This window comes from Trachypithecus francoisi, unplaced genomic scaffold, assembly GCF_009764315.1.
Source record: "Trachypithecus francoisi isolate TF-2019V2 unplaced genomic scaffold, Tfra_2.0 Lachesis_group5, whole genome shotgun sequence".
Lineage (NCBI taxonomy): Eukaryota > Metazoa > Chordata > Mammalia > Primates > Cercopithecidae > Trachypithecus > Trachypithecus francoisi.
This window is the reverse complement of record NW_022681470.1, coordinates 123,599,704-123,618,184: the sequence shown is the minus strand read 5'-3', so window position 1 is coordinate 123,618,184 and position 18,481 is coordinate 123,599,704. Positions and strand designations below refer to the sequence as shown.

Here is an 18,481-nt window from a genome sequence, read left to right as displayed (position 1 = left end):
GCAAAGGTCTGCAGCTTCACTTCTGAAGCCAACAAGAGATGAACCCACCCGGAAGAAGGAACAACTCCAGATGCGCTGCCTTTAAGAGCTGTAACACTCACTGCAAGGGTCTGCGGCTTTATTCTTAAAGTCAGCGAGATTACAGACACAAAATTAGGTTAACACCTGTGCAAATTCCCAGTTAGTTGTCTGGGCAAAAACCGTTTTGTCCCTTTCCCACGACTTATCACAGTAGCTGGCACATGTTAGATCTTCCATTAATATTTAGTAATTAATACATATGTACAATTTAGATTAAAATATTTATACTATATAAGTCTAAAAGTGAAATAATTTATATGTAGTGGTGTTATAGAAATAACGAAAAATGTGATGCAAAAAATTAATTCTTTAAGTGGGTTCATTACTCTGGAAGGTAACATTTCCACCAATTGAATTAATACCCAAAATGTTCAGGAGATGATACTCAGAGTTCATACTTCATACATATATGTATATATAAAAACAATGGAAACCAATCCGTAGCTTCATATTTTACTTGCTATTTCAGGGTACACTTTTTTTTTTTTTTTTTTTTTGAGGTGGAGTCTCACTCTGTCGCCCAGGCTGGAGTGCAGTGGCACAATCTCGGCTCACTGAAAGCTCCACCTCCTGGGTTCACGCCATTCTCCTGCCTCAGCCTCCCGAATAGCTGGGACTACAGGCGCCTGCCACCACGCCCAGCTAATTTTTTGTATTTTCAGTAGAGATGGGGTTTCACCATGTTAGGATGGTCTCGATCTCCTGACCTCGTGATCCGCCCACCTCAGTCTCCCAAAGCGCTGGGATTACAAGCATGAGTCACCGCGCCCAGCTACACTTTGTACTCTTATAGAAATCTAGGTGTATATTAGTAGAAAAAACTTATATAAAAGTTCTTCAAAATAATATCAAAATACATTTTTATATATGTGTAGATTGAGCAACTCATTTATCTCCTCCAAGCTTCATATTTCCCATTAATAAAAAGAGGATTATAATTATAATAATTAACAAAATAACAATAATAATTCTCATCCACCAGAATATAAGTTCTGGGAGAGTAAAGTACACGGTTGCATTCTCAGCACCAAAAGCAGTATTTAACGTACACTGAGAACTCAGTAAATATTCAATTAATTGATATTTATTGCATACTTTATATGTCTGGCACTATTTCAGGAGATGAAGAGACAGTTGTGAACAAAACAGGTCTTCATAGACCTTACATTCTCATGGGGAGAAAATAACTAAACAACCAAACAAGTAAAATATGAAAAATAGTATGTTAGATGGCAATATGTTCTATGAAGAAAATTAAAGCAGGAGAGGGAGTATAAGGAGTAAATGCATGAAGTAATACTTGCTTCATAGAGTTGTTCATCAACAAATTTAGTTATTATAAAGAGCCTGGTACACTATCCACCATCCTCATTGTCTTCATCATCACCATTATCACCATTATTACTTGAGATACTGTTACAGAGTATAGCACTGTGTCACACAGCTTAATCCTTTGTTAGAACTTCAGAAAAAATAAGGGTAATGTATTTGCTTCTCAGCACAGAGATGGAAAGAATATATGAGAAACTGAATCATGTAATCTAAATTAGGCATTTATATCAGATACTCAAAAATGCCTTGGGTACGATAAATATATCATAAATTCATAAGGAAGGAGAACTACAAATATTTTACAGATCATGAACATTTATGCCACTTATGTTTACATAATTTACTTGCAGAACTAGGTGCATACAGGGTTTTTCTCAAATCAAGATGCCATAAGCAAACAGATCTTTCTATACAAATGTCTACCAATTTTCAGTTAAATTAATTTGGGACATGGAAATAATATATTTGAGAATCCTTAAAAATGATGTGATTCAGATCTCAGAGGAATTGCTTTTTATTCTGGAAATACAAGAGAAAATTATCCTAAACTAAGTTGAACTGCATTCTTGCAGTTACTAGGACCACTGTCCATATACCTATGCTTTTATTTTCAATGAGTTTCCTTTTCATGAATTTCCAGCGCTATGAAAAGCTATCAGATCTACCAACAACATTAATAAAAATTGGAGAACATTTGCTTTAGTCAAAATATTTTCTGCCTTCTCTCCATACATGCTTTATTTTATAGAGCTAAGACAACACAGACTGTTAAGATATGCCATTTTTATACACTAACAACAAAAAATACTGCTAAATAAACTGATACAAACTTTCTTATCAGATTAACTATAAAATGAATCTTAATTCCAGAGATGTGAAAGTGTGATAAAATATGCATCAGAGAATTGATCAAACATGGTAAATATGGCAAGTTCCAAAATGCCATACTGATTCATTGTTCCATGCAGAAATGAAATCCAAGTGGCATAAAAACATTAAATGAATGCATGTTATACATTTAATTGTCTTCTTTTATTCTATGTTAGTTATAATACAGTGTTGTTGATAATAGCATTTTTAGCGTCAAGAAGTGCCCTGAATTTTCTTGCCTAGATGACAAAGTGATTATTTTTGCTACCAACATAACAAAAGAAAATCTGGGCAGAACAGGCATGAATAATTTGGTCTTTGACATAGTAATAATGAGAAACCAATACAATATCCAGGTGGAACTATCTTAAGAAGCATCTGGATACAGACGGGATCTTGGATGGAGATATCCATTCAGCTGTTAACACATAGATGGGCATTAAAACTATGGAGTGAATACAGTTATCAAGAGGCATAATTGAGATTTTCCACTGTTCCCATCTTGAAATCTACAACTAGACTCTAAACTTTCTACCCAAAATGCCTTTGTATAAGCAGCCAGTTATTATTTTAAAATAAATATTTGTTATATGTCAGAATTAATACAACGAAAGACTCCACCTCAACTTCAAAATTACAAGGTCTACAATATGTGTAAATGACCACAAGGTAAGGTTTTAAACTCAGTATCCCTGTTCTACTTAAAGCTTTATACCTTGAAGGGATTTCTAGGTAGTCACTTTTCACAATATATTTTTCCCTCTCTAATTTTTTTCCCTCTGCTGAAATTTTAAGCTCGCATTTTCTTTAAAATGTTATTTTCTTCAATTTTCCTAACACACACATGCAAAATTAATTACTAAATTTCACATTAATAACATCTAACATTTGTTAGAAATAAGAAAGCTGTTGCTCAGTAATGATCACTTAAAATACATTTACTTCAAAATAAACTTTTATTTTTCTAATTCATTGCAATGTTCTCAACAAATGCCACAGGACAATTGTTTTTAAAATGTATGTATGCCATTTATGTTTACATAATTTACTTGTAGAACTAGTTGAATACAGGGTTTTTCTCAAATCAAGAGGCCATAGGCAAACTGATCTCTTTATTCAAATGTCTACCAATTTTGAGTTAAATTAATTTGAGGACAGGAAAATAATAATATATTTAGTAATATATTATTAACAGTAAAATCATACCACATCAAGCATTCCAAAACACCCAATAATGCATCATGACTGGTAGTGCAATTCAGAAGTTAATTTAATGACCAGGAAATCCCACACAGTGAGCCAGCAAGTACTTCTGACTCAACCTGGATATCCAAATCCATCTGGGTCCCTACTGTGGTTCTGCAGTTGCTACTGAAGTTTAAAACCTGCAGACACATTTCTGGGTCCTGAGGCTGGCTGGTACCTCAAGGACAGTGGAAGAAGCCCTTTGGGCCAGTAACAGGGTGAGGTAAGTGCAGCACTGTGGCACTCAATTTAAGTTGGCCCTCAGTTTTAGGATCATGCAAGCAAGTACTGTCCCAGCTTCCCAACATGGGGTTCCTCGGGCATTGCCTGCCTTCGCCTACCTTTCCATAATCTTTCCCATCCCAAATAGGAACTTACTCTGCCATCTCTCCCTACTCCACCAGCCTTCATTTGAGAACTTACTGGATGGAGGGCAGGAGATGATCATCATTCCTGATAAACTCAAATTCAAAATCAGTCTTTATGGGGTGGTTGTAGTTTTGCTACCATCCCTTCCCATTCCTCCTAGAAATTTATACCTATTAGGCAGAGAGGCCACTGGGTTTTCATTTCTTGAAAGAAAGAATACAACTACAGAAAGCAGAGAAACAAAGGGTGTTTCTTTTGGGCTTATAATTTTAGAAGTCACGTTTTCAGAAAAATTGAAAGGACTTCAGTGATTGACAGTGGATTTAGGAGGAAATGGGTTATAAGTTAAAAGTAACTTTTTCTTCCACTCCCATCCTTCCCAGTCAGCCTATATAAATATTTAACGGACAGAGAGACAAAATGAGGACCAAAAGGAAAGGGAAGGGCCCAGAGATATTGGCAGATCTTAGAAAAAGAGCATCAATGCCCAGCTCCTTAGGCTACTCTCAGAGGGCTGACAAATACCAGGTGTGGGGAAATCAATGATGGAGAATCTGTGACTCATCGACAAACGAAGACCTAGGAAAGCAGATTGAACCATGAACTTCCCTAAGCCCCAGTGTTGAGTGGAACATCAGAATGACTATCATCTTTTCAAGAACGGCTTCAAAGTAGTAGAGAAGTGAGGGATAGAAAGTGATCTAATGAATGAAAATGAAGGATGACTCCAAAGTCCCCATGATGGTGACCAGTGGGAAGATGGCATGAAAAATCAGCTGGGCTTACCTCACAGCCCACACTTGCCAGCAACCCTCGTAAAATTTAGATATCCACCTAGAGAAATAAGGGGTGAGGGGGACAAGCAGGGAAAAATGAATCCTACAAGTGACACACAGGTTTCCACTCTCACAAATACTCACAATAGAATTAAGTTCAGTTACAAGAAAATAAAAGAGGTCATGTTACCTGCACGCATGAGTTTCTATGTGGATATCTGTATTCTCTACACAAACCCTGCATTTTTCACATACTGAAAGAGATATTTAGTTGCAAATAATCTGTTTTTATTTTTTTATTTCTGAAACTCTTTCAATTATTGTCTATTTTTGGAAGAAAATAATTGTCAACAATCAAAAAAGCAAGCTCATGCTTGAGAAAGTATTTTCAAACATACAACAAGAGGCAAGGGTAGAACAGGTATTGCTTTCTTACTGGGTATCTGGTGAAAAGTTTATTTACTTTGGAGCTTAAAAATAAAAATTCACATTGTGAATATGATATGTCAATGGAGGGACATATATTCTCCATCAACTTTAACAGATCCCAGTAGCTGGCTATCCATCAAAGAGTGAATGAGATTGAATGCTAGTTGTAGTAACTAAGTGGATTTCATCTCTTACTAGCCATGTAAACTTGAGAAGGAAAAATGGTGCCAGCAGACAAGACAAACCTTAAGTATAATTTCCAAAAGTATAAATATCAACCATATTTGGAACATAAGAAATAATATATTATTAGAAAAACATATTAACTTATCCTTCCTCCGTGGAAGTCCCCCACTATGCTCTTGTGGTTCTCATCTCACCTCTGAAAGTGCTTATTAGCTAAATTCTCATCTCTGCCTGCCTTTTCCATGCTATGTTCAGTGCCATGCTGAGCCACATTGGAGCCTGAGGCAAAAGGAAAAAGGTGTGTACCTATATATATTTATTATTGTTATTTTTCTTCATTACTGAGTCTTTTGTTAGCCCCTTATATATTACACCTCAGGCCAGTTCCTCACTTGCCTCACCCTAATTTCTGCCCTAATCCCAAAGGTCTAACCTGCACCCTCTTTCCACTTTACACACTCCTCCTGGGTAACTCTCCCCCTAGGCTTTTAGTTATTTATGTATATCCTGATGATTCAAAAATTATTTATCTCCATCCCAGACCCTTTACTAATCTACAACTTTTGCAGTGATCCACAGGCACAAGGACCTCAAATAATCCAAAAGTGAGTGTAGTATTTATCCTCAACTTATGCTATAAACAAGTAAACATACACATAAAGTCAACTCCCAAGTCATATGTGTTTTATCTCCTAAATAAATTCAAGCTCATCCTCCCTTCTGGTCTTCATCATCTGTCTTCCAACTTTTTAAATCCAGTCCCAGAGACCTTGCCTCCCATATTTTCATTAAATCCATCGTCCACACTGAAAGCTAGACTGATTAACCTAAAGGCAAATATGATAAACTCACAATGATCATTAAAATTCCTTAACTGTTCTTCCTTTGAAAGAGTATTATTACTATTTATTGGTATTTCAGCCGTCTTCAAAACAACATGAGAACTTCTTGGTAAGGCCTGTGTCACATGAATTCCAATGTGGCAAGTGGCACAGATAATAAATGTGAAACAAACAAGTGACTGAGATTGTGAAGCTCATGCAAGAAAAAAATATTTATCAAAACCCATATATCATTTAGTTATTTTCATTATCTACAAGGAAAATAAGTCAATGATTTTCTTTTATTTCCTTATTCAAAAAACTTCTACTAAAAGAGCTCCCTGGCAATTGCATGGGTTCAGTCTCTAGTTCCGCTATTTAGCTGTGGAACTGTGAATAGGTTTCTTAGGCTTCCATGTGCTTCAGTTCCCTCATCTATGAATGGATGATAAAATATAGTATCTACCTGACAGGGTGCTTCTGAAGCTTGAATGAATTACTTCACAACAAGCATTGAAAATTTTTAATGTATATTATAGCTTATTCTCATTTTATTTTTTTATGCTGAGCACCTTGTATGTGTCATGCATTTAAAACAAATTTGCTAAAATTCTTTAAAAAAATGTCTAATACTTGGCTAATTGGCTGTCTTTAACTGCCTTTCCTTTTAATTTTCACCCAGCATAAGTTTTCTGATTTGTAATATTTTCTGGTCTTCAAAAATTGCTCAGGGAAAATTAGTGCAAAATATTTATGTAATTAGGATAGTTCAACATTTTCAAAAATGGCAAAAATAAACAGCAGTTACGGAACACCTGCTTAAACTATACTGGAAATAACTGCTTCATGCTTCATTAACCAGTATAAACATGTTTGCCAGTTTAAATCCCCTACTAAAGTCAGAATTTCAAATTAGTACTATAAGAGTATTAAACTACCAAGTGAAGATATTCCTGGGTAATAATTTCAGGACTGCCATTCTTAAGGCACTTTTACAGGTCAAACAGATGCTTATTTTCTAATAAGCCTATAATTTACCTATTAAGTCAAATTTGTGTCTATTTTAACAAACGATTTTAGACTACTTATTTCTCTGGATTTTATTCGCCTCTGAGAAGCATTCAATACAGTGCCTGAAATAGAGATGCTTCAAGCACCAAATAAATAGAAAAAAGGAAGGAAGAGGGCAGATAGTAAGAGAGGACTATATAGTTCCTGAAGAAAAACTTCTCCAATTGTTGGGTCCAACTATAACTCTGTTTTTGGTAAGTAAACATAAGAAACATATAGCATAGATATAGATATAGATATAGATATAGATATAGATATAGATAGATATGGATATAGATTGAGAGACAGTAATGCAGGCTAGAAATATAAAGGAATCTTCAATCTAAAGATAGTATTAAAAGTAAGGAGATAATAAGATAACCAATGTAGTGACTATTTTAAAAGAAAGAAAGAGTTTGAGCTATGGGCACTGAAATATCTAAGGGGTGAGAGGAGAAATAATCAACAAAGAAGTGAAGAAAAACAAGATAGGAGATGTCAGTGAGGTAAGAAGAAAACTTTTTCATATCTCATCAGTTACTGGCCAGCTAGTGGGGATAAAAGTTCCGGCATCCTACTTGGATCTTTATGAATTGAAAAACAAACCATATGTTTTGGTGACACTTTCATTCAATTCTTTATGCCAGCATGAAGAGATGGGAAATGAGCAGTATTATTTAACTACACTGAGAATAACTTTCAACCCTAGCTTCATATTTCACTTTTGGGAATAAACTTCACTGCTCTGAGAAATTCATGAATGTCACAGAGAGCCTTCAAACTAATAGACATCAGTGCAATAAATCTGATCTTATAAATTGAGATTATCATTTTAACACAGATCTAAAGTTTCCATTGTATTTTTATACTAATACTCATAGAAGACCTGAAATATACAAAAGTGCCAAAAATATATAATCAATATTAACATTTCAGTTTTTTTTTGTTCTTTGTGGAGATATATATATAAAGGTATGGTTATGTGTAAGTGTACACAATCACTATTGAATACAGTGATGTTAAATCCTTTTACCATGTAATGCAGACAGAATTTATTTAGATTATTTCAAAAACATTTTAATGATTGCACAATATACCACTGAATTAATTTACTCTAACTTGCTTAACCATGACCCACTGGTTGGAATTCAGTGGGATTTCCCCTACATTTATCTCCACTGAATAAATAATGCCTAAGATACTCCTCTTTGTACTTAATTCTTTACCTACATTCCTAATTCTTTCCTTCAGATATGTTGTTAGAAAATAAATTACTGGTATAAGTGATAATTTAAAATTATTGTTATGAACTGAACTATATCTCCCCAAAAATCTTATGTTGAAGTCCTAACTAACCTCCATTATCTCAAAATGTAGCTATATTTGGAGAGAGAGTCTTTAAAGAGGTAATTAAGTTAAAATGAGGTTATTAGGGTATGTCCTAATACAACATAGCTGATGTTCTTATTTGGACAGAAGCACACCCCAAGTGAAAACTCAGGGAGAAGACACCATCTACAAGCCAAGGAGAGAGGTCTTGGAAGAAATCACCTTGATCTGGGACTCTTAACTTCCAGAACTGTGAGAAAATAAGTCTCTGTTGTTTAATCCACCTAGTCTGTGGTATCCTGTTATAGCATCCCTAGGTATAAATAGCATCCCTATGTACAGCATCACAGGTACAAATGAATATTGCCAAATTGCTTTTATAAATATTTGTGTCAATATGTATTTGACAGAGGAAACTGACCTCACTGCGCCTTGGTCATTATTTTTAAAACGATAAAATAACCTCAATTTATAGGATCACATTATGAGATACAAATGCTAAATTCCATAAAATAACAACAACAGTAATCATAATAAAGAAAGTCTCCATTTCAAAATAAAATCCTGACCATAAATAGTTTGAAAACTTATAAATGTGAGACATTAGGGAAGTCACATAGTGTCTCTTGATCATAGTTCTCAGACCTTTAAAAATTAGAGATTTAGGCTTGATAGTCTTTAAGGGCTTTCAAGTTTAAAAATTATGAGATTCTTTTTTCAGTGTTCTTCAATTGTTCTTATCATTATACTGGGTCATGCCTTGTAAGCGGCCTATTCCTCGAACAACCTGGATCACACTGTTTTCCTTTTAGAGACCTCTACTAGAAGCATCATGGTAGAAAGCAAAGCTCCCAAAACTGGACCAAGAAAAACTGAATTCAAAATCAAGGTCTGTAATTAAGTGTCTATGGGATCTTTTCATGTAATATTGTTTCTCTGTTTCTATTTCTTTTTTCATTCAAAAAATTTGCCCTGTGGCTGGTGACAGAAAAACTAAAAATTAGATAAATACAAGCACACGAGCACACACCCTCAATTCTCATCCTCAAAGAGTTCATGATATAAGAAGAAGGAAAGAAGTACATAAACTGAAATCATACATTGTATAAGAAAGTATATACAAAGTTCCAATAGAGCTAATGTTAAGCTAATACTACTGTCTCACTCATTAATTTGGGAATATTAATTTGGGGTAAATTAACTTGGGAAAATCAGGTAAAAAGGTATTTATTTCAAAATTTAAACATGTATATAACCTTAAGATGGAATTTCTAACATCGCCTTTAAGGTTGTACTTATATCCCATCTATGGTCTCACAGTTCCAGCTCTATAATCACCTTCTAGATACAGTTAAAGTTCTAGCAGTAATCTCAGAGAAATGCTGTTTTGCTCCTGTACCTCACCTGGAAATATTAGGTGTTCATATTATTAGATGTTCACAGAACATCTAATGTTCATATATTCTATAAGAGTGTATTTTTAAAGTCCACAGATACCAGTGTATCTATAACTTCCTTCATTTAGACTATATCATTAATATGAAAACTCTTCTGTATCACTGTATCAACAGGCAAAACAATTTTGAGACAAATTTTAAAGATTTTGAGAAAAGAAATTTTGGCACCAAACTAAATTTACAGGTTGCATATCTCTTATCGAAAATGCTTAACACCAGAATTGTTTCAGATTTGGGTATTTTGAATTTTCGTATTTGGGTTACTCAACCTGCATATAATTTGTTTTCAGGAGATTTTTTTAAAGCAATGTAATTAAAAATACATTTTCAAACTTGTTCAAATATTAAATATTTAATTTTTTTTTTTAAATCACAGCTGTACTTTAATACCTAATTGTATTTCTAAGTGTATGTAAAATCTTGTCTTACAATGTGTGGAGTGAGATAATTTTCAGCATGAAATAGTGTATCTGTGGTACTTACAAAGCAGTTCTTATCAGGATTTCTTTTCCAATGTTTCTTGTCTAATTTCTTGGCCGAAGTGGAACGCAGAGTTGCATGAGTTTGTGTTCGAGGATTTAAAGCCAGGATGCTCTAAAGACAACATAAACAATGTGTAAACATATGGAAATATGTTGGCATTCGTTTAAACTTATTTTTATTGTATTTTATTTTTTATTTTGAGACAAGGTCTCTCTCACTTTGTAACCCAGGCTGGAGTGCAGTGGTACAATCTCAGCTCACTGCAACTTCTACCTTCCAGGCTCAGGCAATCCTCCCACCTTATCCTCCCCAGTAGCTCGGACTACAGGCGCATGCTACCACTCCTGGCTAATTTTTGTATTTTTAGTAGAGATGAGATTTCGCCATGTTGCCCAGGCTAGCCTTGAACTCCTGGACTCAAGTGATCCACCTGCCTCAGCCTCCCAAAGTGCTGGGATTACAGGCATGAGCCACCTTGTCTGGTGGCATTTTTAGAAATCAAACTTTATCTAGGATTTCCTCCTACAGGCCCCTAAAGAAAGCGTTAGCTAGGAAAGAAAACTTAGGAATCACACACACACACACACACACAAGATTACATGTAAATCAGAAGAATTACCCCAAATTTGCAAGATCGTGTTTAATAAAATCAAGTTAGACATCCTATATTTGGTTTTCAAAAAAAAATGCAGTATGGGAAAATCCTAATACAACGAAAATTTATATGGAAAAAGTGAGAAGATACACTTTTCTTAGGAAAAAATCTAATAATGTTATTGATATAATGATATCGTTATATCAATGTATATCATTATACATTGATAAAAAGCTAAAATATATGCTTAAAATGTTGCATGGATCTCAAATAGCTTACATTAATAGACTAATACTGGGCAAAATATGAATGGAGTAATTCCTATTGTATTTTCTACTAATTAGACAGAAGCAATTCTTGACCAGAAAAAAAAAATCCTTACGAAAAACAAACAAATATTATCAACAACAATGAACAACATACTGTTGTTTCACCAGAGAGGAGGACCCATGGTAGCAGCAAATGCTTCTGTTTAACCAAATTCATATTATTACCTACCATCTTTCAATAATGATTATGTGTTGAAAAGTTAGATGCAACAGCTGAAGAAAAGCCTGGAGAAAAGATCTGGGAGAGACACAGTATATTTCAGTAGGTGAAGAGCTTTCACACGGAAGAGATTTAATTTCTTTTGTATTAATACAGAACCAATGCTGTGAAAATTAATGGAGGAAGATTTGGATTCAGATATAAATTAAAAAGTGACAGCTGAGATTGCATTAGAAATCATTCTAGCTGACATTACTGCAGTCATTTTAAATGATGTTCATTTCAAAAGTCGTCTTCTTCCATGAAGTTACCCCTAAATAATCTAGATCCATTTTCTGTTCCAGATCACTGAAACATCTCTACCACAGTATTCCAATCTAAACAGTAACCACTGCTTTAAGAATTTTTCTTCCCTTCTAAACTGTGCATGTTTTGAGCTGAGGGATTCCTGACTTTTTAAAAATCTTTCAGTTTATGATATACAGCACCAGGTAGGTAGCATATGCTTATTCCTGTAAAATAGTGATTCAAAAATCATGAATCTAATTTTTAATTCCTAGTAGTCTTATAACTTTGAGTAAAGCATTGATCTTTTTGATCTTTGATTTCCTCACATGCAAAATACAGCAACACCTGAATCAGAAGTAAAGAATAAATGAAAAGCATGATACAACATGTTTTCTAAACTACCAACACCCTAAAAATTGAAGTGTAGTGAAAATGGAATCCAGCGGCTATTTGCAACAGTAACCCTCTGTCCATGATTTGTTCATGTAGGGGATAGGTAAGAATTTGACAGGGAACCTGAGAATGCAATTCCTACTAGATTTGACCAAATCCAAGATCACCTTCCAAATCTAGATTGCATGATTCTTTAAAAATTATTGAATCATGTTCATCATTTTCACATATAAAAATGAACTCTTGCTGAGATCCACTGAGAACTATCAAAAAGACCAAAATAAATGGACAGATAAAATAAGTATACTATTAATACCAGACACAAGCTAAAAATGTTATTTCCCCCCTCTACTATTGAAATTCCACAATCAACATATCTAGAGTAATCATTTTCTAGGTGATATCTTAGCTGATTTTATAAGAGTATCACATGCTAATATGAAGAATTTAAAAATCATAAATGACTTTCTAAAATAAATGTTATACTTAGTATTCGTAGACAAGAATAAAATCAGAAAAAGTCACTTCATTTCATTCTGCATTTGATTTAAAGTGGTAATAACAATCCTCTGTGTTTTAAGTTTTTAGAGTTTAAAAGTTCAAAAGTTTTCACATCCATTATGTAATTTAACTTACAAACAGCTACTACTATCCCAATACTTAGGATGAGCAAATAAATTGAGGGTGGTTAAGTAACCTGCTTAAGATCTCACAGTTTATATGCAAAAATAATTGAATTGGAAATCTGTTCATCTGAGTATGGGACTTATATTGAACCTGATCCAAAGATGAGGGCTATATTTAAAAGTCACTTTTTGAGATATGAGGTAGGAAACATTTTTAACCACATGTTTAAATAATATCAATTTGGCCGGGCGCTGTGGCTCAAGCCTGTAATCCCAGCACTTTGGGAGGCCGAGATGGGCGGATCACAAGGTCAGGAGATCGAGACCATCCTGGCTAACCCGGTGAAACCCCGTCTCTACTAAAAAATACAAAAAACTAGCCGGGCGAGGTGGCAGGCGCCTGTAGTCGCAGCTACTCAGGAGGCTGAGGCAGGAGAATGGGGTAAACCCGGGAGGCGGAGCTTGCAGTGAGCTGAGATCCGGCCACTGCACTCCAGCGTGGGCGACAGAGCGAGCCTCCGTCTCAAAAAATAAATAAATAAATAAATAAATAATATCAATTTGTGCCTGAGTAGCTCAATGAAAAATTAATTTCAAACCCTGTTTTGAGCAAGCCAGTAAATATGACCATTAAAAAGTCACCTCTGGAATGTTACAGTAAGGACCTCTGCAGACTGACACCCATAAAAATAAACATAACTGCAAAAATAGTAAAAATAAAAATCCTTTAAAGTCTCTGGAAATTTGCCTTAAGGCAAACAGCAAATGAAGAAATAATAATACATGAAAACCGACTAAAACTGGTAAGAGGAGTGAAGGTCTATGGCATCTGAAGTATAACCCACACCATTTCAGTCCAGTGTGACAGTCATTCTACCTCAGATGGGTATAGCTCAAAACACAGAGCTCGCTCCACCCCAGCCACTAGTTGAGGGCTATGGTATCTCCCAGGGAGGGGTAAGATGCCAGCATTTCTCATTTTCTCTCTCCGCCATTCTACACAGAGACAAAACTGCAACTGAGTGCAGCTGAGACTAAAGTGCAGCTGACAGGTCAGGAGTTCTGTTACTCCATCCAGCCTCCACCCAAAGAGCCAAGGTTCTACCTCAGGAAAATCAAGCCAATAACACCAGGGCCCTGATTATCATGATCTCACCTCCCTTACTGGGTAGAGTTTGCACACGAGGAACAGCAAGCTGGGAGAACTAGAGGCTATTGCCTATAGCTAGCACCTTGCTCATAAAAGCAGAAATGTAACTCTGAGAGAAGTGGACCATTGTCACTACCCTCAGCTCTGGAGTGGTGGCCCAGAGAATTTTTCCCAGAAGACACAAGTCATAAGAACAGAAAGGTCCCCCCAAAGGAACTGACTTTATTTGAACCTGCATGCAGGGAAGTTCAAATCTAAGAGTACTCTTACACACAATAAAAACCTTCATGTCAAACAATTAAGAGAGAGGTAGCTTCCTGAAAACAATAAACGAAACCATAAGGCAGAGAGTTCATAAGGGAAAACCAGGGAAGGAAACATAAGATGAGTTCTCCTGGAGTTACAAAAAACCTCAAGGACTCGCTTCAAAAACTACCACTGAAAAAGGGCCCAGATTTAACTGAATCACACTGTGGAACAATTCATATTCCACAGCAAAAGTAATAAAGAAATCAACCAGAAGCCATTGGAACTAAGATCTGGGTGTGACATTAATACAGGCAGACAACTTAAAAGAGAGATCAGAGAAAAAGGCAAAGAGACACCCGACAAAACCATGGACACCCAAGAATGACTACACATATCCAAGGCTGCACTCTGTGAGAGTGGTATCAGTGTTTCATACTAGAGGAAAATGTACATCCCTAAATAGTATATCCAGGCCAGGCATCGTGGGTCATGCCTGTAATGCCAGCACTTTGGGAGGATGAGGCAAGCGGATGGCTTGAGGAGTTCAAGACTAGCCTGGGCAACATGGTGAATCCCCATCACTACAAAAAATACAAAAATTATCCAGGCATGGTGGCATATTGCCTGTGGTCTCAGCTACTCAGAAGGCTGAATCAGGAGGATCGCCTGAGTCAGCGACGTCAAAGATGCAGTGAGTTGTGACCATGCCACTTTACTCCAGCCTGGGTAGCAAAGTGAGACTCTGCACAAAAAAAAAAAAAAAAGTATATCCAGTCACCAATAACAAGTCACCCTCCTCTAGAAGGGAGTTAATGTCCAGCAAGAATAGCTACATTATGTAAGATGTTCCTTCTTCAACTTATAAAAGTATGAGTCATGCAGAGAAACAGAATTGTGTTATCCATATAGACACACAAAAAAAGCAGACAACAGTAACAACCATTAATAGGGTCCACGTGTCAAATTTAACACTTTGATATGCTTCAGCTGTGTCCCCACCCAAATCTCATTTTGAATTGTAGTTCCCATAATCCCCACGTGGTCATGGGAGGGACCCAGTGGGAGGTAATTGAATCATGGGGCCAGTTACCCCCAAACTGCTGTTCTCATGGTAGTGAGTGAGTTCTCACAATATGTGATGGTTTTATAAGCGGCTTTTCTGTCTTTGTTAAGCATTTCTTCCTGCTGTCATGTGAAGAAGGACGTTTGCTTCCCCTTCTGCCATGATTGTAAGTTTCCTGAGGCCTCCCCAGACATGCAGAACTGTGAGGCAGTTAAACTACTTTGCTTTATAAGTTACCCAGTCTCAGGCAGTTCTTTATAGCAGCATGATAACTGACTAATACACACTTCAAACCAGTCATTACAAGGAAAGTATGTTGACAATGTCTTAGAGAGTACAGAATATCCATATAGAGATATAAATTATTTAAAACATTTTAACAAAAACAACAAGCAGGCATTCTGGACGTGAAAAATACAATAGCTATTATGAAACATTCACTAGAGTTCAATAGTAGATTTGAACTAGCAGAAGAAAGAATCAACAAACTTAAAGACAGATCAAGAGAGAATCTTGAAGACAATCTGAAGACCAAAGAGAAAAAGAATAAAGAAAAATTAACAGAGCCTCAACGATATGTGATACACCACTGAGCAAACCAAAATACTGTAATGGGACTGCCTGAAGAAGAAAAGACAAAGGAGGAGAAAATACAGAAGTTATACCAGCTTAAAATTTGCCCAATTTAATTTTTTATAAAGCAGAACAAAATATTAAAACTATACCTTCAGGAAGCTAATGAATGTGAAGTATGCTAAATGTAAAGAGATCCACACAAAGAACATTAGTAAAAGTGCTGAAAGTCAATGCCAAAAAGAAAATCTTGAGTGTAGCAAAAGAAAAAATAATTCATCATGTACAAAAGAATTTCAATAAGTTTAACAGTGAATTTCTCATTATCAACCACAGAGACCAGAAAGAAGTGGGATAAGACATACAAAGTACTAAAAGAAAAAAAAAAAAGTAAACCATAACTCCTATACCCAACAAAGCTATCTTTCAAAAAATAAAGGTAAAATAAAGCCATTCCCAGAAAAATAAAGAATGCGATAATTTGCTATGAGCAGATGCGACTTATAAGAATTACTAAAGGAAGTTCTTGGCCAGGCATGATGGCTCATGCCTGTAATCCCAACACTTTGGGAGTCCAAGGCAGATGGATCACTGAGGTCAGGAGTTCAAGACCAGCCTGGCCAACATGGTAAAACCCTGTCTCTACTAAAAATACAAAAATTAGCCAGGCATGGTGGCAGGTGCCTGTAATCCCAGCTACTTAGGAGGCTGAAGCAGGAGAATCACTTGAACTCCAGAGGTGAGGTAACAATGAGCCGAGACTGCACCACTGTACTCCAGCCTAGGCAACAAGAATGAAACTCCGTCCATAAACAAATAAATAAATAAATAAATAGTGAAAAAAATAAAATTAAAGGAAGTTCTTCAGGCAGAAAGTAACCATAACTTCCTATTCACATGAAAAAAACGAAGATCAACAGTAAAGCACAGGTAAATGCAATGACACAAATATGTTGAAAGTAAAAGATAGAAAATGACATATCATGCAAATAAGCAGCAGCATGAAAGCTACAGTGCCCATACTAATATTACAACAATAAAGTTTTAAAAAAACAGAAATATTTACTAGAAATAAAGAGGAATATTTTATCATAATAAAGGCTCAATCTACCAGGAAAATATAACAATTATAAACATATATGTGCCTAACAACAAGCCCAAAATACAAACAAATTTGAAGGGAAACAAACCTTTAAACAATACTAATTAAAGACTTCAATACTCTACATTAAATAATGGATAGAACACCAAAAAGGAAAGAGAAGATTTGAACAACAACTATAAATCAACAAGACCTAACAGACATCCATATAACACTTTAAAAGAGCAAAATACACATCCTTCTCAACTCTATATGGAATCTTCTCTAGGATATATTGTATGCTAAATGAAAACAAAGTCTCCACTAACTTAAAAATATTAAATCATACAAAATAGTTCTCCCTCTTCATTGGAATAGAATTAGATATCAATAACAGAAATAAATTTGGCAAATTCAAAAACAATATGATGAATATTGTAAACATTATGCTAAGTGAAAGATGTTAGCTACAAAATATGACATATTGTATGATACCATTTATATAAAATGTCCAGAATAAGCAAATCTATAGAGATAAAAAGTCTATTAGTGGTTGCTCAGGCTGGCGGATTAGGGAGAAATGAGACAGCTACTATAAAAAAGATATGATTTATTTTTGGAGTGAAGAAACCTGATTATGGTTATATTGGCATAACTGTGAATCATACACCAAAAAATACTTTGAATTCTATATTTTACATTGGTGAATTATTGATTTGTGAACTGTATATATCAATAAAGCTGTTACCAAAAATAAAATCCTATTAAAATTCTACATTCAGTCGATTTAGCCACATACTTTATCCACTCTAATAAACAGCACTAAAACTTCCTTTATTAGCTCAATATAAATGTAACAAGATTATTTTTAGTAACTCCTAAATATTACAGAAATCATATTTCTTCAGTCTCTCAAGTTAGATATCTGTGTCTTTTTGAAGCAAAATATACAATAAAGCTGTAATTTTAAATGGTATATTCCTTATGATGAAATAATACTAAAACAACCTATTTTACAAAGCCAATATTAGAAGATTCAAGTAATCTCATGCTTATAGAAAAAAGTGAAAACATTTTCTTATTCCAGAATATAATGTTTGTTTATCTATTCAGCTTTCAACCATTACTAATTTCATCTATTAATTCAAATTGAGAAATACAAAGATACATTTTTTTAAAGTAGTTATTCTAGCATTTAAAGCAAACAAACCAGGTAACATGCAAGAAAGATGGCTGCATTTATTTTAGTTTTCATTTCCATATTCCATATTGTGATAAATGATCATGTTTATCTATGTCAGCATAGTAATATAACTTTTGAGAATAAACATTCTGAATGTAATTTATTGGCTACTTATCACAGCTACTTTTCTTTCACATAGTATAAGTAGAAAGCATAACATAACATGAAATATTGGGTTAAAATCTTTTGTGAAAAGGCAGTGAGTTGAATTTAATGGATCTTGGGTAAAAATAAATTGAATTGTGGAAAACCCTTACCAAAAATTTGGCTTAATAATATCCCCAATGAAATGTGATATAAAAT

General features: G+C 34.9%; 1 protein-coding gene across 5 annotated transcripts in view; it reads right to left on the bottom strand.

Annotated features, from left to right (window-relative positions):
- DPYD (dihydropyrimidine dehydrogenase) overlaps positions 1-18,481 on the bottom strand; it is an 881,134-nt gene that overhangs the window by 825,550 nt on the left and 37,103 nt on the right. For all 5 annotated transcript variants that reach the window (XM_033199100.1, XM_033199098.1, XM_033199103.1 and 2 more), the window contains exon 2: positions 10,429-10,539. In XM_033199100.1, the coding sequence (XP_033054991.1) occupies positions 10,429-10,539 (111 nt within the window). The remainder of the gene's footprint in view (positions 1-10,428; positions 10,540-18,481) is intronic.